The sequence below is a fragment of the Anabrus simplex genome, chromosome 10 (genome assembly GCF_040414725.1).
Source record: "Anabrus simplex isolate iqAnaSimp1 chromosome 10, ASM4041472v1, whole genome shotgun sequence".
Taxonomy (NCBI): Eukaryota; Metazoa; Arthropoda; class Insecta; order Orthoptera; family Tettigoniidae; genus Anabrus; species Anabrus simplex.
In genome coordinates this window covers 44,828,545-44,852,006 of record NC_090274.1, presented here as the reverse complement: position 1 = coordinate 44,852,006, position 23,462 = coordinate 44,828,545, and the positions used below count along the sequence as shown (strand labels likewise).

The window sequence follows — 23,462 nt, the reverse complement described above, 5'->3', positions numbered from 1 at the left end:
AAAGCTAGAACAGGTCGATAATTTCAAGTATTTAGGTTGTGTGTTCTCCCAGGATGGTAATATAGTCAGTGAGATTGAATCAAGGTGTAGTAAAGCTAATGGAGTGAGCTCGCAGTTACGATCAGTAGTATTCTGTAAGAAGGAAGTCAGCTCCCAGACGAAACTATCTTTACATCGGTCTGTTTTCAGACCAACTTTGCTTTATGGGAGCGAAAGCTGGGTGGACTCAGGATATCTTATTCGTAAGTTAGAAGTAACAGACATGAAAGTAGCAAGAATGATTGCTGGTACAAACAGGTGGGAACAATGGCAGGAGGGTACTGGGAATGAGGAGATAAAGGCTAATTTAGCAAATGAACTCGATGGATGAAGCTGTACGCATAAACCGGCTTCGGTGGTGGGGTCATGTGAGGCGAATGGAGGAGGATAGGTTACCTAGGAGAATAATGGACTCTGCTATGGAGGGTAAGAGAAGTAGAGGGAGACCAAGACGACGATGGTTAGACTCTGTTTCTAACGATTTAAAGATAAGAGGTATAGAACTAAATGAGGCCACAACACTAGTTGCGAATCGAGGATTGTGGCGACGTTTAGTAAATTCACAGAGGCTTGCAGACTGAACGCTGAAAGGCATAACAGTCTATAATGATAATGTATGTATGTTATGTTGAAAAGTGATCGTCTGTGTTTAAATAGTATTATCTCATATTATTGAAACAATAAATAGCTTATTAAGTAAGTGTTTGTTGTTTTATTGATTTCTGCTCAAAAAGATCATACGTGACTCCTGACGTTACGCTCGGCACTAGACCCCTCGCGCGTTAAGCAAGTGATGTTTGCTTTTTTTGGCAGTAAAATACCAAATTACTGAATAACTAATTGTAGAGTTTGATTTATTGCTGAATTATTTCTAACACACTGTATTTTAAATTAGTAAGGATAAAATATGCCTTGAAAAATTATTTTGCAAATGGCCAAGCATTTTCTGAGGGTTTTTTTTTTTTTTTTGGTAGATAAGGGTGGGGGAAATCATGGTATAAGTTGTTTGATATAACTTTCGAATAGAAATACCTAGCACATGCAGAATATTTTTCCTACAGAGCACATCCCAAGTAACGCTGCTGTGCAAACCGCAGTGTGCTAGATGCTTCCATTCAAACGTTAAATCAAATAACGTATACCATGATTTCCCTGGCCCTTGTCTAGAAAAAACAAAACGTAGAAAATGGTTGGCCATTTTTGAAATAATTTTTCAAGGCATATTTTATCCTTACTAATTTAAAATATAGAGTGTTAGAAACATTCCAGCAATAAATAAAACTTGCATCACAATTACTTATTCAGTAATTTTGCACTTTATTGTTAAAAAATCAACATTTTTTGCTTGTTTAAAAATCTGTAAAATTTTCTAGAAAGAGTACCCATCGTCGTAGAAATACCTTGTTTGTGTGAAACAAATACTCGTGTACCATTGTTAGTTAACAGCTAAAAATATTGTCATTTAATCTAACAATACAGCGACAGGATCCCCTATGTTCAAATTATAGCGGCTCCCTAAACATTCTGGCAAAACTTTGTATTTCCCTTTGGTTTTTTTTTCCTATTCTTTTCTCTTTAGCTATAAATCAAATTTACACTTAATCAAACACAATGTATGGACAAAAACACCTTTCCATTGTTCAATTTCTCTCTATGTATATGATTCTTCGAGCAATACTCGGAAAGGCAGGGCATACTTTTATGAAATTCAGCATATATTTTACAGTCATGTTACTTTAAATGCTAGGTTAATGGTCGTTGTAACATTCAATGGAAGAACAGGTGCTAAGATGAGGTCTGAAGTGATTTCTTGGTGAAATTTTAAAAATAGTTAGCTTTATTTAGAAACATATCTAACAAAAGTTACTTTAAATTTATTTCGAACATTCTCTGTTACAACAGATATTTTGACAGACCAACTCCAGTGAGATATTCACTAATTCAGATTTATATTACCTGAACTTTGTTGACATGATAAATATTGTTCAGTTGTCATGGGGATAGCAGTGGTTGTAGTCTTGATTGCGAGATGCATAACTACGTACTCGTTAAGGGGCCATTTTGACATATGATGCAGGAAGTGTTGGATAAGAAGAAAGCTGACCTGTCATTCATTTCACATTTTGATCTCTTACTCTGTATTTGACTTGATTTAAATTTCGTGTTAAAGAGACGCAATTTGACTACATGTGCAAGCAAACAAACTTCGCCTTCATCACCAGAAGATTTTGTTTCGGGAAATGGATAGATTTGTCTCTGCTCACTCGTGGTCTGGGCTGCTATCTCTGTAGATTACAGGGTGGATCTTGTTGTAATCAGAGACCAACTTCACACTCAGAGGTGATGTGAATTTTGCTGCTGTCGCGTACTGTAGGTCCAGAATTTCTTCTGCTACTTATCGAGCGAATTGGCTGTGCGGTTAGAGGCACGCAGGCATAAGCTTGCACTCAGCTTCAAACCCCACTGTCGGCAGCCCTGAAGATGGTTTTCCTGTGGTTTCCCATTTTCACAACAGGCACCTTAATTAAGGCCACAGCGTCTTCCGTACCACTTCTAGCCCTTTCCACCCTCCAGGCACAGTAGAAAAACTATTAAATAAACATAAGAAAAATCGCCGGGAAACCACTACACCTGACAAAAGAAAAATACGTGGTTCTCAACTACGTTAACAATAACACAAAGTAACTAATATTTTCAGGAAACAAGATTTAAAAGTAGCCTATAACGGACAACACACTACAGAGACACATAAAGTGCAACCTAAACAAAAAAGACCCTTTCTCAAAAGCAGGATTATATGAACTGGAACTTCCAAGAACCTAACTGCAATGCCACATATTAGGTCAAATGAAATGTAATTTCCACACAAGATACAAAGAACACAAAAACGCGATCAGATATAATCGGCATTCAGCCTTCGGGGAGCACGTATATGACTGTTCACACCATTTCATAGACATCAACACTGATCTAAAAATTTTACACATCGAAAATAAAAGTAAATCTTTGAATATAAAGGAAGCAGTAGATATGTACATCGCAAAAAATGCTAATGTAAATAACCTAAATGACCATACACACTTAAAAAATTCCCTCCTCTTCGCTCTACTCACATAATATTAATAGTTAGTCTGTATTTCAATTCCTTGCTTTATTCACCTAAAATTATTAATTTGCATTCATCCATATTAAGTACATTTTAACATGAAGTAGGTCAATAACCTTCTCTCCCCTCTCCAGTGTTGATAGAAGATTCCACAGCGCTCCACTCGCTCCGCCCTACTTCCCCCTCCCCTCTCCACGGTACAGTTTACTTGGTTTTATCTTCCAATGGGAGAGATCCACAACACTCCACAAGGCCCCTCCCCTCTCCGCGAGCAGTATGCTTTACCCAAAACTTTTCATGACCACAGTCATGAAACAGTGTTTGGTGACAACGGACTTAGCATCAGTAGTCTAGATAAGTACGTAAGATTTTCATTTTTCATTAATACTTGTAATTTTTTTTTTTTTTTTTTTTTTTTTTTTGTCATTACCGATTCATTTTATCACTACACTCTCTATCATTGACAAGTTTATGCAACGTAAACAATACAGTACATGTGCAAGCGTGTTTTAAGTGATTTGGTAGAATCTGAGGATGTTCTTGTAGAATGAGACATGTCATTCTTTGTATAATAATGTGTATTTTTACAGGTATGTTTATAGTGTTATAATTTATGTTGTAATTGCTGTGTGTTTGACAGACTGAAAAGTGTTTGTTACATTTACATTCTTTCCTGTGCCATCGTTGCGAAAAGGTTAATCTTTGTTGGTGCGACGTAAAGCCAGTTGTAAAAAAAAATCAATCTTCTGCTGCAGGATAATACAAGAGTTTACAGTGAATGTCTTGACTGGGGGTCCTCAATATTCTGGCCTGCAGTGAGCCCAGACCTCTGTCCTGTAGAGCAGGATGGGAGAGTTAAATGGTGTATAGCAGCCCTACAGGCTCTGTTGCAACTCATTCTTCCTTCTGGAGGAAATGGACAACATTCCTTAATGAGATGTAAAAGAAAAGATCAGAAGCTTGCTTCGAAGATGTGAAACACTTTTACGAGCACACGAGTGTTGTTAATCTTCAAACAATTTCCTTTGAAGCTGTTAATAATTGTGTACGTTGCAGTTTAACATTGATGTTTGCTTAAAACTAAGATTTCAGACAGGTGAAATAAAAAAAGCGGCTGATGTTTTGTAGGCATCTCCATGGAAGAACATTGAAACTGTCTATTGAGAAATTGACCCATTTACCAGCACGATGAAGAAGAAAAGAATCACTTATTTCTTTCACATCTTACAATTACCAGAAAACAGGATTTAACAACAAATAGTGATGAGGAATCTAGGAAAGAAGACAGGAGGGCATTAGATCAAAGAAATGCACGACCACTGTGAGTGGATGAAAGAAGTTACAAAACACACAACGAATTAGATCTGAACATAAAACACATGAAGGACAGGAATGCAAAAAGAATAAGAATAATAAACATACCCAGAGATTTCATGAAACTCGAGAAACAGCAAAGGACTCTAAATATGGCCCGAACAATTGTTGATGATGATGATGATGATGATGATGATGATGAGTCCTATATAGAGATAGGAACAAAAAAAAAAGGAACACATATTAATGCAAACATAATGGGGTGTCAGTGAGGAAAGAAGGAGAATGGAAAGAGGAAGATAGGACAATGACATCTTCACACACTGCTGTGTACAAATAGATAGGCTCTCTCCTCGACGATCCCAGTTCTTGTACATTCACCTCTTCTAGGCCCTCGATGAGCTTGTTTGTACTTCCCATCTTCATCAGGAGGGCAGGGATTAACACTTATTGAAGGGTCATTGTAACATATCTTCTGTCTTGATGTGGGAGAGTGGATAAGAAGAAAGCCGAATAAATTCAGGAAAGGGGAATGAACATAAGGTAAATACAGGTGGTAAGAGATTAGATACACAGGACAAGCACAAAAGGAGAGAAGGATCCCAACGGAATTGTATGGAGTGTCCTTGTCCTTTTTTGTTTTTATGTTTGCCCTTGCTTTCTCTTTCTTGTTCCTATCTCTTTATATATGACTTGATTTGGTACTCGTTTGACCGAGCAAGTAGGCTGCACGGTTAGGGTCAAGCAGCTGTGAGCTTGCATTTGAGAGATAGTGGGTTCAAACCCCACTGTCGGCAGCCCTGAAGATGGTTTTCCATGGTTTCCCATTTTCACCTCCGGCAAATGCTGGGGCTGTACCTTAATTAAAGTCACAGCTGCTTCCTTCTCACTCCTAGCTCTTTCCTATCTCATCATTGTCTTAAGACTGATTTGTGTCGGTGAGACGGAAAGCAAATTGTAATTGGCACTTGCTTGTTTCTCTCCGATACTACAATAATAATTTCAGTTACCAAAAAGTACTTTTTATGTATTAAACCATAATCATCTCAGGTACACATAAGTGTAAAGTAGTGCCTTTTTGTTTTTTAATTGTATCTACTAAAACAGTTGTTTACTTTGGAGAAGAAAACACGGCAGTTTTCATCTTTAGACTATCCGTTCCTGAATAATCTTTATTGCTGTTTCTGCTTATATTTTTCCTAGTAACTCCCTCTGTGTTTCAGCAGCACCCGCTACTCAGACTGTAGAAAGTCCGTCAACTCCGGGTCAGTCATTGCTGGTCGCAAATCATCCGGCAGCTACCACTCCGAGCTACGTTCCGCAGGCTACTCCTACCACTTTACAGGTGAGCTCTTCTACAGTATTTGTTTAATATCAGGCTTTTTGTATGACTTGTTGCATAGTAATAATAATTATTATTGTGGTGCGAGTTATTTTAATCACATCTTAATGTCAGTGCGGCTATATATGTGAATGTGAGAGCTCATTGGTTGGGACAAAACTTTTTTGCAAGTCTGTTGTACCTAGTAGGACTTCTTGTTTAGGAAATCAAATACATTTTCTGTGGACAGAAACATAGAAAGGTGCTCTGGAAACATGTTAATGGGAACTCGCGTGGAGAAACTTCTTATTTTACAAGCACAAATAAGGATGCACAGTAGTGGGGCTCTGATGCGCATTACCATTCAACACAGTCACCATTCTTGTTCCAACGATACATCAAGGCGTTGATGCCAACATGGAAGAAATCTGCTTCTAGTCCCTGAAGCCATGTCATGGCGGCATGCTGAATGGCTATATATCATTAAATCGCTTACCACCCAGGTGTTTTCTTCTTCAGTGGTCTGGAAAGGACATAAATTACTGCGTGCCAGGTCTTGGCGGTAGGGAGCATGGTCCAGGATGGTTATTTCCTCACCAGAGGATTTTCCCGTCAAGATGCGGGGTCCCCCTTAATTTTACATCAGGCCTTCCACTTTGTCCAGTCAGTGACATCAGCAGGTCGTATGGCCACATGCCGCATATCCTCGTGGACATATTCCATCTGGCATTTTCTTGGCTTTCCTTTTGATCTCTGTGTCAGGGTTAATTGCAAGAGCTAACGCCGCGATGGGGTGACAGTGAATGTTGCCAGTTATTGTGACACACTGGAGTGTTTGCAGGTGGCAGTTCACAGAAAACAAACTAGACTAATTTCAACATGCCCATATTTGTACTTGTCCCCAGAATCCAAGCAATTTTAGTGATTTTTAGAACGTTCCTGCTTTTTTTACCTATCCAGTGGATTTTAACTTGTGTTACACCATCTGAAAAAAAAAAGTCTTCTTCATTTATATCTCAGTTATTCAAATGCACTATAAGTCTGTTAAAGCGAGAATTTGTCACAGCAAAAAATTTACTCGTTATAGCAGATTATCTTAACCGATTTTTTGTAGATGTTGGAAAAGATACCAAAAAATTATCCCACACGCATTGAAATAGTTATGAAATGGCAATCGGTTTGTTCAAAACTTACAGTAGGTTTTTGGGGATGATTTCCATACTGCGGTTTACTCATTAGTTATTTTGCTAATTCCGATACTGCGTGAACGCAATGTGTTCAATTTTTTAAATTATTTATTTTGAGTATTGTCCCAGTGAGCTATTAGCTTGAGGGAGGGACTGCTCTTTACAATTTTAGCTGTACAATTCATGGTTAAAAAAATGTTTAATATTCTTAATGAAATATACGTTGATCACAACAATGTTGGCAGTACACTGGAGAAAATGAGCAATTATGTTTAACTGTGGCAATAATCGGTACATTTACTCCAGAGATGTCTGTGGCAAACTTTTCAGTTTTCTTAGTCAAGCTGTGTCACCTAACCTAACTTTTTCATTTATGTATCCTGGAAACACATTTCAAGCCCCAATGAGTAATGATAATTTTTTTAAATTGTAAATTTACTTGAGAATAGCCTTTCTGAAATTTAACCAGGCGGGAGACTAACCTCTTTTTTTTATAATCTGCTGTAGGTCGCACCGACACAGATAGGTCTTATGGCGATGATGGGATAGGAAAAACCTAGGAGTGGGAAGGAAGTGACTGTGGCCTTAATTAAAATACAGCCCCAGCATTTCCCTGGTATGAAAATGGGAAACCACGGAAATCCATCTTCAGGGCTGCCAACAGTGGGGTTCGAACCCACTATCTCCCGGATGCAAGCTCACTGCTGCGCGCCCCTAACCGCACGTCCAACTCGCCCGAGACTAACCTCTGAAATCAGTGATGCACACTGTTTACACTGATTGACTGGTGTTGCCGATAGACTTCAGCAGTGCCTCCAAATGTCGACAAGAGAGCTCGCTAATGCACACAGAAATAAAATCGATACCGAAGATGATCGCTGGCGTTCATTATAATTGCTGAAGTGCATAAATATTGAAAACGGAAAAGAGTAACGCATGCTAAGTCACTCGTAATAATAGATGAATCAGTGAAGGTGTTCTCATTGTAAAAAATTAAGGATATTACACAGTTTAATATAGGAATTTTCAAGGGATATGGAAAAAGTCGTTACAACGGGGTTCTCACTATAGGCCGTACTCACTATAGTGGACTTCAACTGTATTCTGAATAGTATACAAGTATTGCTATGTTCCTTATTACTACATAAACTGAAAAATTAAGAAGTATTTTCAAACTGTTTGTTTCGCTATTTGTCAAATACAGGTTGTGTAAGTGATACAAGCTATACATTAACTAACTTATGCTACCTATTAATTCATGCGCTATCATATTGTTTCTTTGTGTGGTAAATTGTACCCTTTAGCTAGATTTTAGGCCTATTCAAAATTATTGCAGTACATAATTTTCAAATATCTGAGCAGCCCCCTTCCAGTTTATGTTTCACTATTAGAGTTCTTTATATCACCTTCTGCCTTAACTATTTCATCTGTTTAGTCTTGTCTTAGCATTTTTCATGCTTATAGTCGTACATGATAAGTACATTCCGCACTGCATTCTTAATTGATGAAAAATATAATGTAAAACGCTCTTACGTTCCATCTAGCAACAGAACTACAGAACTTGTTACTACGTACTCCCACGAACATTTAAACTCTGTAACAAACCATGTCAAAATGGTGGGTGGGAATTTTAAATTTACCTTAATCTCTAGCTTGTACAAAGTGCATGCTTTGACAGTTTTGATAGAACGGAAGCCCACTGAATCTTCAGACTTGGATGCTAGAGTGTTAAGAGAAGAAACAGTATCAGGGTGATAAGTTGCAGGACATATTGGAGTGTATTAGTATCTGTGTAGAGTACCACATAGTGATCAGTAAATGATTGATGTGGTTAATGGTAGTAATAGTTGACATAAAAGCTTTTTGGTATTATTTGCTATATCTCAAAAGTCTACCAGAAGGTCTTGAGAATGCTTGTCAAGAGGTACTGTATTAATTCTTCAGTTGTCATAGCAGTTGGTATGACAGTGTCTTGTTACTGGTCCTGTTGAAGGTAAATTCATACCGTATGTAAAATAAATAATAGAAAACAGGGAAGCAAAATAGTGCTTGAATATCACCATCACCAGGGGAGAATAGAGAAAAAATGGTGGTGACTATCATTAAAAACTAGTCTCAAATGAATTGCGAAGATGACATTACCCCTGAAATAAAGCGGCTGCTGACACTTAGAAGGAACACAGTGAAGATTGAAAAATATCTGGAAAAGTAGGGACATATCATATAATCCCGTATACCACCTGTCATTGAATAAGACCCACACACATGAATTTCCAATGACAAAATTTGGAGAAAAAAAATATCATATGTTTACTTACCAATTATTTAAATTTCTGTAAATGTGTCACAAAACTGCTAATTTAAAACACTTTACAACTAATAAAAATACAGTCACAATTAAACGTCATCAGAACTACCATCTTTAGAACTTTGATCACTGTCACCTTCCCATACGTACACCATAACCTAGTTCACGTCTTTCAGTCACATATTTTCTAAGGCCGTTCATTTTTAGGAAACTATGCACTCTGCCCTTGGAAAGCTCTACGATCACCATTTCTTTTTAATAACATTTCCTTCTTCCTTCAGTCGCAAATACATGAATCATCAATATATATTCAGCCTGCGGCTCTATTTCCGATAGTTTCAGCTTCCATTACAACTTTAAAATTCTCACTGGTAGTAAATGACAGCGAACACTTTTTTGAATATATCACTTGTTACCATGGATTTTTCTTCACTCAGGACATGAAGTATTAATCAACTGACACACCCTGTGGTTCCGGTAACACGCAAGTGAGCGACGGAGCGAGATATCAGGCATTGCCAAGTCGCATGGTTAGAGTTCGTGGTTTATAGCATTTAAAAATCAGAGATTTAGCATTTTGATTTTCAAATTTAGCGTTTTGTAGCATCTAAACTTCTCAAATTTAGCGTTTTGTAGCAAATTGGTTAAAAATAGGCATAATTTGCTAAATTGCACACACAACGGTTGGGAGTAAAATCATACTGTTTAATCACACATTGCTCGTCATGCAGTTTTGAATTCACTATGGAAAACAAGACAAACATCAACATAAGACTGCAAGAAGTATTAACGAACACACAGGAATATGCTTATTTTCAAATTTACAAACACAATTTCAAAGTGAAAAATACTATTCTAAACGTATTTATTTGTCACAGTACAACACACCTACAAGGAAGAGGAATTTCAATGATGATTTAAATACAACCTGCCAATTGTTTAAAAGGTGTCCTCCTTCATTTGAGACCGCCTATCAGTTACAATTATGTTTTACTTGCTAAAAAAAACTACATCGACACTGTTCGTAGAGGCCCAAATGGACAGAAGTGCTGCCAAGGCAAAGGAAGGCCTGCAAAACATTTTTTTCTTCAAGTTTTTGATTGCAGAGTTGGCACATCAATATAGGCCATCTGTATCCTTACATAAAAATGTCCCGATTTGTGACTTTCGGCATGCTGTTTGATCGTCACTTCGCTTCCACCCATGGCTAACAGACAATAAAATAAATCGCTAAAGTACTTTTAAAACAGAACTACTACTCAACACCAATGTCAAGAATAACCGACTAAGATCAAGAGTCAACACACAAAGAGAATGAACATGGTGCTTGAAAGTGTATTTGCTGTTTGATTGACTGCTCTTTGCAGTGCTCTTTAGGCAGTGAAAGAAATTCCACACATTGAACGATTTAACCCTTTGGCCTACTTGTGAAAGGAAATATTCCCTTACATACTATTTATTTTTTCGTCACTTTAACATAAATTTGATTAATCACATAAGAATACACAAAGCAAAGTGAGCTTTTAGCTCGTCTATAGTAACAGGAAACCAATGTTTTTGTTCGCAGGTATTACTGGTTTCAAGGGAAGCAGATAAATTAGCAAGAAATGTAGAGGCATAGGCATTGGTTTCCTTAGTAACGTGATCCCAGAACTGTGGGGTTAGAAATTCATTCCCTAAGTCCATTTCTTTCGGATTATTACCCAACCCCCTCCTCACTATAGAGTGAATTTCAAAAACTGGTTTACATGTTACAGAAAGAGGCTTATTGTCAACAAGATCATAATTCCAAGTGTCATTTTACTAGACGTCTCAACGGGCGAGTTGGCCGTGCGGTTAGGAGCACGCAGCTGTGAGCTTGCATCCGGGAGATAGTGGGTTCGAACCCCACTGTCGGCAGCCCTGAAGATGATTTTCCGTGGTTTCCCATTTTCACACCACGCAAGTGCTGGGACTGTACTGTAATTAAGGCCACGGCCGCTTCCTTCCCATTCCTAGGCCTTTCCTGTGCCATCATCGCCGTAAGACCTATCTGTGTCGGTGCGACGTGAAGCAACTCACTCCCCCCCCCCCCGCCCAAAAAAAAAGGAAAACTAGACTTCTCACTCGCTCTTGTTGCATTCTGGTTTTGTCACGTAGTTTCAATTGGCACTATCATCTCGGAACTGAAATTGGAATCACTTTCATCACTGTCATTTGAAGAAGAAGAAGAAGAAGAAGTATTTTCACTCTCCAGAGAATCTTTTCCACTTTCAACATCCTATTTTCAAGCCAGTTACGAATAAACTCATCCATTAAAAGAAATAAGTTTCATAATGATAGATCCGTATTGAACTGTGATTACAATAGAGTAAAATAATATATTATTATTGGTCCACCTTTTCAATACAAAATGAAAATTACATAGGGACTAGTTTCGACCTAGTAATAGGTCATCATCAGCCTGAAGTAAATTAAAGCGTAAATATCGAAGAAAAACATGTTTTACAACGAGCGGCAAAATGAGGTGCTTTTAATTTTCCGTATTTCAGCTCAGAGTTACTATTTACACAGAGAAAATAGCATCAGGTATCATCTGACATCAATCGGTTAGGCTGCAAAACAAAGAGAATAAATCTCTCCGACCAGCTAACTGCGATAATGAACTTATAGATGTTCCGTGCACCAAGACGGAAGTGTCCGTCAAAGCATATTACCGCTTTACAATCGCAATAGGCGCCGTAATAATTATTTATCCTGAAATAAATAACAACATTTTTATCTTATTTTTAAGAAAAATGCATCGTTTTAAAAAATATATATGTTTATTTCGTATAAAACTGAGAGTTTCGCATCTATTTAGCATAAATTGTATAATTTTGCATTTTATCGCGAATTCGAAACCGCTAAAAACCACCCGTACGGGTCATATAAGATGAAGGCACATACACTGACAAAGTTTCGGCGTATTTCACATTTATCGCAAATGCTAAAAATCACAAACTCTACGCATGGTATGAAACACCGCTCTTGACATTTCTTCAGAACAATGTATAATGAGACCACAACAGGAGAGGCTTTAATATGACCACACCTGAATTTAAAGAGCAATATTTCTGTAAAAAAAAAAAAAAAGTAGTGTGGGTGGTATTCAGGATTATACGGTAAGTGAGAGAACCCAATGCAGACTGGTCAGTGCTATTGTTTTCCCAATAGCCACTTATGGCTGAAAATCTTGGATCCTGAGGAAAGCTGACAGAAGGAAGATCGATGCATTTGTGCTTTGGTGATGGTGACTTCTGCTGAGAATACTGTGGACAGCCAGAATTAGTAATAAGAAAACCTTGGAACAGATCAAGCTAAAAACCTTGTAAGGGAGTATAGTGAGAAAAAGCTATCCAACTTTGAGTGGGAAGTACCTCCCTGGAAAAGGATGTCATGCTTGGAATGGTGCGTGGCATAAGAGGAACTGGCAGGCCACGATTGTGTTTGGTTATTTGGCAACAATTAAGATACTGATATAATGGGTTACGGAACTGAGAGAAACGGACGCAGAATAGAGCTGAATGGAGATACCCGATCCATAAAATGACTGAAAACCACCTGAACAGATGTAGAAGGGGAGAATAAATTATATAATTTTATCTACAGTACTGTTCACCCCCATCATTACCACCTTAACTTGTGGGAGTGTCTGTTTTTAACAATGATCACAGCCAATTTTTCTCTATCCTCCAGTTTTGAATCCTGTAGTTGGGACTTTAATGTGTTTCTTTGTGTACAGTAAAACCTCGTTAAGACGTTTCTGCTGGGGACAATGAAAAAGAACATGTTAAGCGAGAAAATGTATTATTGAATACGTGAATAAATACTATCCAACTATCCAACAGGGATATGGAAACACTAGACTCGAATTTTTCTGACACAAGGGGATTTTATGTCGTATATCCATGGTACAATGAAAATTCTATGAGAAGAGAGTATTAAAAGATGTGAAAAAACACGAAAGAACAAATATCAGAACTTACTCCGGTAGGGCTTATAACATAACAATAGTGCAATGAAAAGTGTTAAAATCACCAAACAACAAATGTGAAAACATTTGAACCAGGCCCATAAAAATATCAAAGTCATCATCATCATCAATGTTCCACTCCAGTCGCCCGGGTGTGGTTAACAAGCCTCCACTCCTTTCTGTCTTTCCACTTTTCCTGCTCCATTACGTCTGCCACATCCAATCCAGCTTCTCTAATGCTCTTCCAAATCTGATCTATCCACCTTCTTCTCTATCTTCCAACTGGTCTCTTTCCCTTAACTTCTATTTCCAATTCCCTTCTTGCTACCCGTTCCTTTCCCGTTCCTTTTACATGTCCGAACCATCTCAGTCTTGCTTTCTGTATGTTCTGTACTGACGGTTCTATATTTAGCTCTTCTCTGATTTTAATATTTTGAATTCTATCTCTTCTTGTATTTTTAACTGTTGTTCTTAAAAATTTCATTTCTACTGCTTGCATCTTACTATCTTGTCTCTTATTAGTTACCAGCGTTTCTAGTCCATTTGTTACAATTGATATAAAATACTGTTTATATAACGTTAATTTCATTCTCTTGGGTACTTTGTCATCCCATAAAAGCTCTCTCACTTGATGATAAAATGTCATACCTTTACTTAGTCTGTTATTAATTTCAGTGTTGATTTCATTACTTCCATTAATAATGCTATCCAGATATGAAAACTGTTCTACATTCTCTAACCGTTCTCCATCTATGTTCACTTGGCTTCTCTTTTCCACAGTGCATGGCTACAGTTTTCTTTTTACTAATTACCATTCCAAACTCCTTTGTATTTTCATTCCAAACGTCCAGTCTTCTTTGTACTTCCTTTTTACCCTTTCCCCAAATCACCACATCATCTACAAATACCAAAGCATTCACTTCATCACTACTGATACTCTGTTTTACACGTTTTATGATTTCATCCATCAATATAATAAACAATGATGGTGAAGTGCACTTCCTTGCCTGAGCCTTTTTTTTTTTTGTATAAAATGTTTCAAAGTCACCACTCCCCACGTGTACACTGCTTTTACTCTCATGATACAACATTTTTATCTTGTTAACTAATGATTTTGGTTCATTCCTTTTCAGTAGGCATTCCCATACATGTTTTCTCTTAACTGTATCATAAGCTTTTTCCAAATCCAAAAATATGAAGATGATTTCCTTGTTCCTTTCCAGATGTTTTTCCATTATTGTTCACACTGTAAATATCAAGTTTATTGTTGATCTGTTCGGTCTAAAGCCATATTGTTCTTCCTCTAACTGTGTTTCTATTATATCCTTCCGTCTTTTGTCTATGACTTTCCCCATTATTTTCAGCCCATGTGATAATAGAGTTATACCTCTATAATTTTCACATTTCTTCCTATTTCCTTTTTTGAACAATGGTACAGTGCTTCCTTTTTTGCCAATCTTCAGGTATCCTTTCATCCTTCCATATGGCATTGAGTGCTCAGTATAGCCACTGTAGTCCAATGCTTCCTGCTGCTTTAATCATATCAGCATTGAATTCATCTTTTTCCACTTGCTTTACCTTTAGTCATTGCTTTCACTGCCCTTTCATGTTCCAATCATGTTATCGGGTTCTCTTCTTTTTCTCCATCTGTTATTTCCATTTTCTTATCTCCTTCTTCCGAGCATTCATTCTCATTATAAAGTTTTTCAAAATACTTTGCCATCACCTTCTGAAGAGTCTTTTCGTCATGTACTAATGATCCATCTTCTCTCTAGTGCCTTGAATTTTTCTTGATTTATTCTTTTCGATTTTATTACTCTGTATATGTAATAGTTTCTGATTTCCTTGACTGTCTTGCTCAATTTTGTTGGTAAACTCTCCCCAACATTTTTTCTTTTCTTCCTTGATACTCCTGTTTGCTTGTAGTTTCAATCTTTTCTATTCCACATGTAACTTTTCTATCTTATTCTCATCCCTCTGATACGTTTTTTGCTTTTCCTTATCCATTTCTTTCTTCACCTTGTTCCTTTCTTTTAATTCTTTTTTTTATTTTGTTTGTCCACCACCATGTCTCCTTTCCCTTAACCTTTGCTTTTGTTTTTCCGCATACCTCAATATCGAAGTATTATTATAATATTATTATTATTCTAAAGCTAGTAGAAGCTTTTTAATTTGTACCAGTGGGTTATTACACATTATCCTTCTGGTCACACACTTAGACAATGAATATGATGTTATACACGGCCATGTGCTACTGCAACAGAATGTCTTTGGCCGCTATTTTGAATCGAACTTAACACATTGCTGTCTGGCCCATCTGACGTACAACTGGCCCCTGTGGCCGGAAGGTTTTGGCAGAGACATCGAGTTATTGCAGGGTATCATAATTTAATAATTTTAGGTTCATTCACAGTTATATCTGTCCACTTTAAAGTTTTTGGTGAGATTTTATATTTCGGTTCATTCTGGTATCGATATCTGTTTGATTCCTCCATCATACACGCCAACAAATCATTACAAATGAACAACTTGACATCAAAATTTATATTTTCAGGTTCACTCGGCGAAATTTTAACGCCAGGCGTCCACGAGAAAGACTGCAAAAACAGTATAATATCATGTTAGGCCACTCACTGCCAGAAATAGGGAGAATATTATCAACAGTACTTACATCTAGACAATCTTTGCTATCTGAAGCATCAGGTCATTGCTCACATGGTGCAATAAACATGTCATTCAACGCATCACTTCCACATAAATGCATGACACTAACATTAGAATTATCATTAGACAATTCAATTTCACTCTCCTCACAATCACAGGAAATATAAGACAAATTATCAGCGTATAATTCATGTATATTATCACCAGGAGTCAGTCCACTGTTTTTGTTTATCGGGGCTGCCATTTTTGTTTACTAGCATTGATGGATACAAGGAAGATATTCGAAGGCGAAAACAAATGCAACTGACGCACTAAAACGGGCAAAACCAGTACTAAAAGAAGCATAGTTTTTCTACCATTTAGGCACATCAAGGATAATCTCCAAATAGTTCCTCAATAACCGTTAGATGGCATCAGAAGACAGACTTGCACAAACACGTATTTATACGTGATCGGCTGCAGAGCACCGTGCTTGGAAACACGTATTGATACGTGAGCGGACAGCATTGTGTTAACTTCGACCAAGTCCGATTCAAGTGATCGAGTCCAAACTGAACGGTGCGAGTTTCATATTCACTTCATCTCTGTGCGCTTAAAGATGCAGATGTCAGTCAACTTGCCGATAGACTTCAACTTTAATTTAATTTTGTTTTCATCAATAAGAAATTTCACGACTATTTCTGTATCCATGATTAGGCTATTACACGACAAATATGCACCACGCTGGTCAACTTCACATGATTATGTTCCCGATGTAGGCTATCGCGCGACAAATATTCGCTACCCATCACTGTACAACTAAACACGAAATACATTTCTAACTTCTGAATGGAATGCAAAATACAAGCACAAGCAGACTCATTGTGTTATTCTGCAGTTTCACTGCTAACTGGCAAGCAAAACTGAGCATTTCTCAGGCTAATGGCTTGCTCCCCGAAGGTGCAATTTATCCTGTGAAGTTCAAGAATTCAAGGCCTTTTCCAGTTATCATGCAACTGCGGCGAGGGCTCTTACCTGAGTTGGAAATCATGTTCCTTCCACAAGGGATGACAAATAACGTTTTCAGGGCTAGGAAGAATTTGATCCTACTAAGCGGTAATAACAACAAATTGTGACGTGATAAGTGAGGTATTTTTATATACATTTAATGCGATGATATTCAGGACCTCAAATTTACCATGTGCTAAGCGGAAAAACGTGTTAATGGGGAATGCACTAACGAGGTTTCACTGTATATTGTATTCACATAAGCTTACTTGGTAAGACATTGCCGTCCCTTTGTTTGCATAGCATTATTTTCTTGTAGAATATCCTTACTGTAATTCCAGTACAACAGGTTAATTATTAATTTTTATGTTCCTTATTCCATTAGCACAACGGCATGCTGCAGATGTACATGGCGGCAAATAGGATGTTCTACCGACCCTGCTACCACTTTCCTTTCCAGGTCTGTACCTTTCCTGTATCCTCAGATCCTTCCTTCACACCCATCAGTCTATGTAAAATGAAATATTTCCTTTGCTACCAGGTTTGTAATTTATTTGATACATTTTGTATTCATTAGAAATGTGAATTATGTATTAGTAATGTTGTGTGGAGAGGCAGGCGTCCTATAGGTGACCTGCATGTCTGTGATGATGGGGCTCGACATTAGATGAATTGTAATGATAAATGGGACACAGATGCTAAGTCCCCAAGCCAGGGGAATTAACCAATGAAAATTGAAGCTGAGACTGCTTGGACCAAAGGTCGGTATGCTAACAATTCTGATGTATGGGTTACGCTTTCACATTGTCTATGAAAGCTACATCAAACGGAGGAAGTCCTCTACGGATTCATTGTCCAGATGGAATTTTGCCATTCTTGGATATCGACATAGGGGTTCACCAAAGTTCAGCCCTCTCTCCTCTGTTATTTACACTCTGTATGGACAATTACTGCTGACCTCCAGCGGTCTCAATCACAGTAGATTTTGTATGCTAAGGACATTGTTCTTGCATCCGAGAGTGCATAGAACTGCAAGAGCGAATACAATAGTGGAAGATCTTCCTCAAAACCTACTAAATGAAGCTAAGTACTCAGGAAATGGAGAGTACCGGGAAAGTGGACTCTGAACGATACCATCAGCATTAATGTCAAAGAACTCAAGGCACATAGTTCAAGTACCTTGGCTCAGGCATTAGTTCCCTTGATAATACCTCCCAGGGGTCTGTTGGAGTCAGTACAGCATTTGCATCAATTAAGGCAAAAAGCTGTGATTGTTGTTCATCTGGTGGCCATCTATGGAAGAGAATGCTGGCTGACAACGTCCAGAAATGAACAAACTTTCCATATAATGTAAATGTAAATGGGGCCGATGACCTTCGATGTTAGGCGTCTTAAAACAACAAGCATCAGAAATGTGAATGTTTTATTGGAGCCTTGGGGTCATATGATGGGATTGTGTGAAGTAATAATGTGTTTGTCAGTGACTGGTTGTTACTCTAATTGCTGAGAAAATAAAGCAAGCTAGGCTGTGGTGGTTCAAACACGTTGTAAGGAACTCCACAGATTCAGTTGCCAGCACAGCACTGCAACTCAACCCCAGCAGGTTCCGAGTCTACAGAAGGCCAGAGGCAATGGATGGACTGCTTAAGCAAAGTCTTCAAGGAAGCTATTGTCATCCTTGAGGCAGTGTTCTCCCCAGAAATTTTTGTCAGCCGGGTGGCACGAATGGGTGGCCGAGCGGGGAGTACTACGTAAAACTTCAATATAAAAAGAATTTCACTTCGTTTCACTCAGGGCGTTAACAAAAATATCAGGCAGGTAAACATTAACGGCAAAATTGATTTTAGTGTTATTATCATGAACAAGACATAACAGAGTATTTTGAACTTCTAGTGTTCTATTGCTCCTTCCAAATCATATAACAGCAGAATTAGGCCTACTACTCGGTTGCTGTGGACATGTGGACTGCCATACGTGTTTGTGACGTCATGCGGAATAGAGGGCTCGCATGCGAATCCACACTAATCCAGACGCCCGTTTGCGACTACGTAGTGATCAAGCTAAACATTTGATCTCCGATGCAATTCATGCAATTATGCTAATAATAATTATTTATAATTTAAATGATCAGTTTTACAGTATTTACATGTTAATTTTGAGCACACAATGACTCAAATATGTACCTATTAATATTATGAAATTAGCACATATCTAGGTTATATTAGCCGGGCGGTCTCTAAAAATGGTAGGGCGGTGTGCCCATTAGAAAGGTCCTAGGGAGAACACTGCTTGAGGATACCATTACTCATTGATAAAAATGGGAAGGAGAGGGATGTCATCTTGAGAAAGTGAGACGAGTTTCATTGCAGCACAGCTATCGAGATATAACACTCCTTTCTTTAGCTGAGAGTTTACTTTTTTTTTTCAAGAATACTATGTTAATATTCTGTTACACTTGTGGAAGAGTCCCTACCAAAAATCCAGTGTGGTTTTAGTTCCAGTTGAGGCACTATCGTTAGGTTCTTCACTGCCATTCAAATTGAAGAAAAATCTCAAGAATAAAATCACCCTCTTTACAGTGTGTTTATAGATTTTTGTGAAAGCTTGCATAAATCGAGAGGTTCTTACCAGAGTCTCAGCTTAAGTTTGTCTCAAATTTATCACATTACTTCTGCTGCCACACCAAACTTTGAAAATGACACTTCCTGAAGCTTAGCTGCAGGAGAACATGCACAGTGCTGCACGCAATTTCAGTTTGATCTTTCCATTTGATTGAAGTTGTTCTCCTTTCAGGGTGAATTTTGGTATGGGGAATAGAAAATAGGCTAGGTGAAGTGAATAAAGCCGTTGGAGGAATTGTAGTTGTCTTTGTTTCCGTCAAAAGTTCACGAATCAAGGGTGATACATGAGCTGTCATGTCATGGTGGAAGCGCCAGCGTTTTTCCACAATTCGGATCTTTTTCTCCTGGTATTTTCTCTCAAATTTTCCAAGACTTTGAGATAATACCAGTGGATCACTGTGATGTCCAAAAAGACTGTCAGCTGCACTTTCACGCTCTATTATTTGACTTTTGTTAGCCGAGGTTGGAATTTGTAAGCTCTCCCTAGCAAATGCTAGTCTGTGATGATTGTGAAGAGGACAGTGAGGTCTGGATTCCACATAAAACTGAAATAGAATATTAAACTGGCACAAAAAACTACAGTTGATATTTTCTTCTGAAGACATACAGCAAAATTCTCTGTAAAACGTAAAGAATTTCACCTTTTTTTTCTTGACACGTCATAAGCCCAAAAAGCCTATATGATATCTGTATGAACGGACCCTGAAAGCATCACTGGTAACGTACAATCTTGCTTCCTTTGACAGGAGAATCTAATCTCTGGTGAAGTTTTTTTGTAATTTTCTGGTTTCATCTTAGGATGTAGTTCGTTTGCCAAAAATCTTAGAGACGTAATTTACTTGAAATTGTTACAATATTTTCTTTTGTTTCTACAGTTTTCAAGAGCTACTCTTCTTTGTTATTGCAGAGCCCTGTTACTCCCCAAGCTACTACAGTGTTGCAGCAAGTGGCCACTCCAGCCACAAGCGTGGTTCAGTCTACGGCAATGGCTCAACCGACCACGATAACGACGGCGGGAGGTGTGACCAAGCAGGTGATTCAGATCAGGCCGGCACCTCAGGTCACGCAGATTCGAATCCAGCCTGTTGCAGCAGCTCCCGGTACCAACAACAACCAACAGAGGAGGGCACTTTCTCTCACCGTGAGTACAATTTCCTAATTACTCCTGTTCCTCCTCAAAGCACTGGAAGTAAATGTCATATTTAGATAAACACGAGACGAGAAATTTATCCAAAACTGGCTTACATGAGCTGAGATTGAAGTCCACACCCAACACTACCTTCATCTGCGTAAAATGCTTGCACGTTCTATGTCCAAGTATTGATCAGGGTCACATTTACTGTTTTATAAGTTTACTTGTATGACTAGAACTTGAGAGTTTGAATTGTTGTTGTTGTTGTCATTTGAGTCATCAGTCCATAGACTGGTTTGATGCAGCACTCTATGCCAGCCTATCCTTTGCTAACCTTTGCATTTCTACGTAACTGCCGCATCCTACATCTGCTCTAATCTGCTTGTAATATTCACATCTACTGCCTACACTTCCCTCAAAAACCAACTGAACAAGTCCTCGGTATCTTAAGATGTGTCCTATCATTCTGTCTCTTCTTATCATCAAATTTAGCAAAATTGATCTCCTGTCACCAATTCGATTCAGTACCTCTTCTTTCGTGACTTGATCTATCCATCTCACCTTCAGCATTCTTCTGTAACACCACATTTCAAAAGCTTCTATTCTCTTTCTTTCCTTACTAGTTATCATCCATGTTTCACTTTCATAAATGCCACACTCCAGATGAAAGTCTTCAGAGACATCTTTTTAATTTCTATATCAATGCTTGGAAGTGAACAAATTTCTTTTCTTAAGAAAGCTCTTCCTTTCTTGTGCTAGCCTGCATTTTTGTCCTCCTTACATCTGCCATCATTAATTATTTTACTACCCAAGTAACAGTATTCATCTACTTCCTTTAAGATTTCATTTCCTAATCTAATTGGATTTGGGTTTCAATTGCCATGCATGTATTCAATGGTATCAAGTATGTGTGGTCCATTTTGGAGCAGAGAATCCAGAACAGATTTCCTCCCCCATAATCATTGACAAAAGTACATGACAAAATTCCTCTGGAAACAATTTACTAAATTGTATTCATCCATTCTGTAACAAATCACAGGTGATTGGGCAGGCCAGGTGAGGTGTTGAAGTTCATCTACATGTTTGTCAAACGGCAGCTGAACAGAACTAGGCATGTGGATTAGGGTATTGTTGTCTTGGGAAGATAGCTTTCTTGTTAGGGGAAACAAGTCTGTGCCATACCGATGGTCATCTAAAATGTCCTCATAATCCTTGGATGTAATTTACCCTTTGAGGGTAAAAACAGGATTGATAGAATATTTGAAACTGTGGCCTACATCATCTCAGAGTGGACAGTGCAATGAATAAACTTCTTGGAACATCCACCACACATACAACCAACCTCTTTGTGGAAATAAGGTGAAGGAAGATTCATTAGACCATATTACTCTCTTCCAATCATTGTAAGCCCATAAGTCCTTATTGCATTGTCATGATACCACTTGTATCATGCTAATGTAATTCCTGAAGGTAATCAGAGCTTTAGAGATTGTTACGCAGCTGCTGACGTTTAGTTTTTGCAGCCCTTTTCAGAGTGTGATTGCAGAAATAGGTTGTTCAAGATGCTGATTTGAGTTCTGATATCACTTGTGTTGCTGTAACTTGGTTTTTGATCCACTATTACTCTACATGTAATAAATATCATTTTTGGTCCGTATTGATGATATTTGATTGAAATAATAACATTAAGTTATTTATTAGACCACCTAATCAATACAAAATCGTCTTGGATGATTTACATAAATTTGTTAGCTAATAGTGGTACATGTTTCGCCTTCCCTGAAGGCATCATCAGCCATAGTCTTAACCTTAAATTAAAAATAAGCGTCTAAATAACATGTAGTAATGAAATGAATTTTAAAATCTTGAAGAGATTTGAAGTAAAATAACATTAAAAATAACAATGATGGTTTGAAAATACAATGTGATGAGATACAATAGTGGAAGTATTTATTACATGTAATGTCAATGCCAACCAGGCAATAGTAAAACCTAACAAGTACTTGAACCTAAAAATTAAAATAGGCAAGATTTCTAGAGATATCAAGTTTCTTAAAGATTGCTTGAAATTAGAGTTGGTACCTAAATTTCTCAAATCTTTACAAAGAAAAAGTCATCCCTATTCAAAATCTAATGCCACTCAAAAGAAAGTAAACAACATATGGTTAAAAAATGAAATTAAACTATTATACAAGAAGAAATCTCTACTAAATTTACAATTATATAGGACTCATTTGACCATCTCTCAGAAATTACCCCCACTCGAATGGAGCTCATTTTTAAGGTACACTGACCTCAAACTATCTTACGTATTAGACAAGAAACAGAAAACCCTAAACCATAAATTACTTTGTCTTCAAGAAACAAATTTAAAACTCCTGACCAAAATACAAACAACAAAGTGTCCCCTTCTCATTTGACTAACATTCCCACTACAATCAACCTATCTAATGCAACCTTCTCTAACCAAGAATTAAATCTATTAGATAAAGGCATCAAACATAATTGGCCTAATCACAAAAAGGCAGAAGACATCATCACTACCATCGCTGAAACCGAAACTAATATCGATAAACAAATCCCAATTGATAAACAGAATGACGTACGATATGAAGTTAAAAAGAAACTCCCAACTTTGATTAATGAGATAACATCTAATAATAACTACAATGTCTCGAAACAAATTCTAAACCTGAAATCCAAAATCCATAACAACAACGTAGTAATTACAAAAGCAGATAAGGGCAACACCATAGTAATAATGAACAAACAAGATTACAACAATAAAA

The 23,462-nt window shown here is 37.6% G+C and overlaps 1 protein-coding gene across 2 annotated transcripts in view; it reads left to right on the top strand.

The window, feature by feature from the left end:
- Window positions 1-23,462, top strand: part of Nelf-A (Negative elongation factor A) — a 103,364-nt gene that overhangs the window by 53,576 nt on the left and 26,326 nt on the right. The window contains exons 7-8 of one of the 2 annotated variants that reach the window (XM_067155030.2): window positions 5,686-5,804; window positions 20,449-20,682. In XM_067155030.2, coding sequence (XP_067011131.1) covers window positions 5,686-5,804; window positions 20,449-20,682 — 353 coding nt within the window. Of the gene's footprint in view, window positions 1-5,682; window positions 5,805-20,448; window positions 20,683-23,462 lie in introns of both variants that reach the window. The other variant, XM_067155029.2, reaches the window with a different exon arrangement.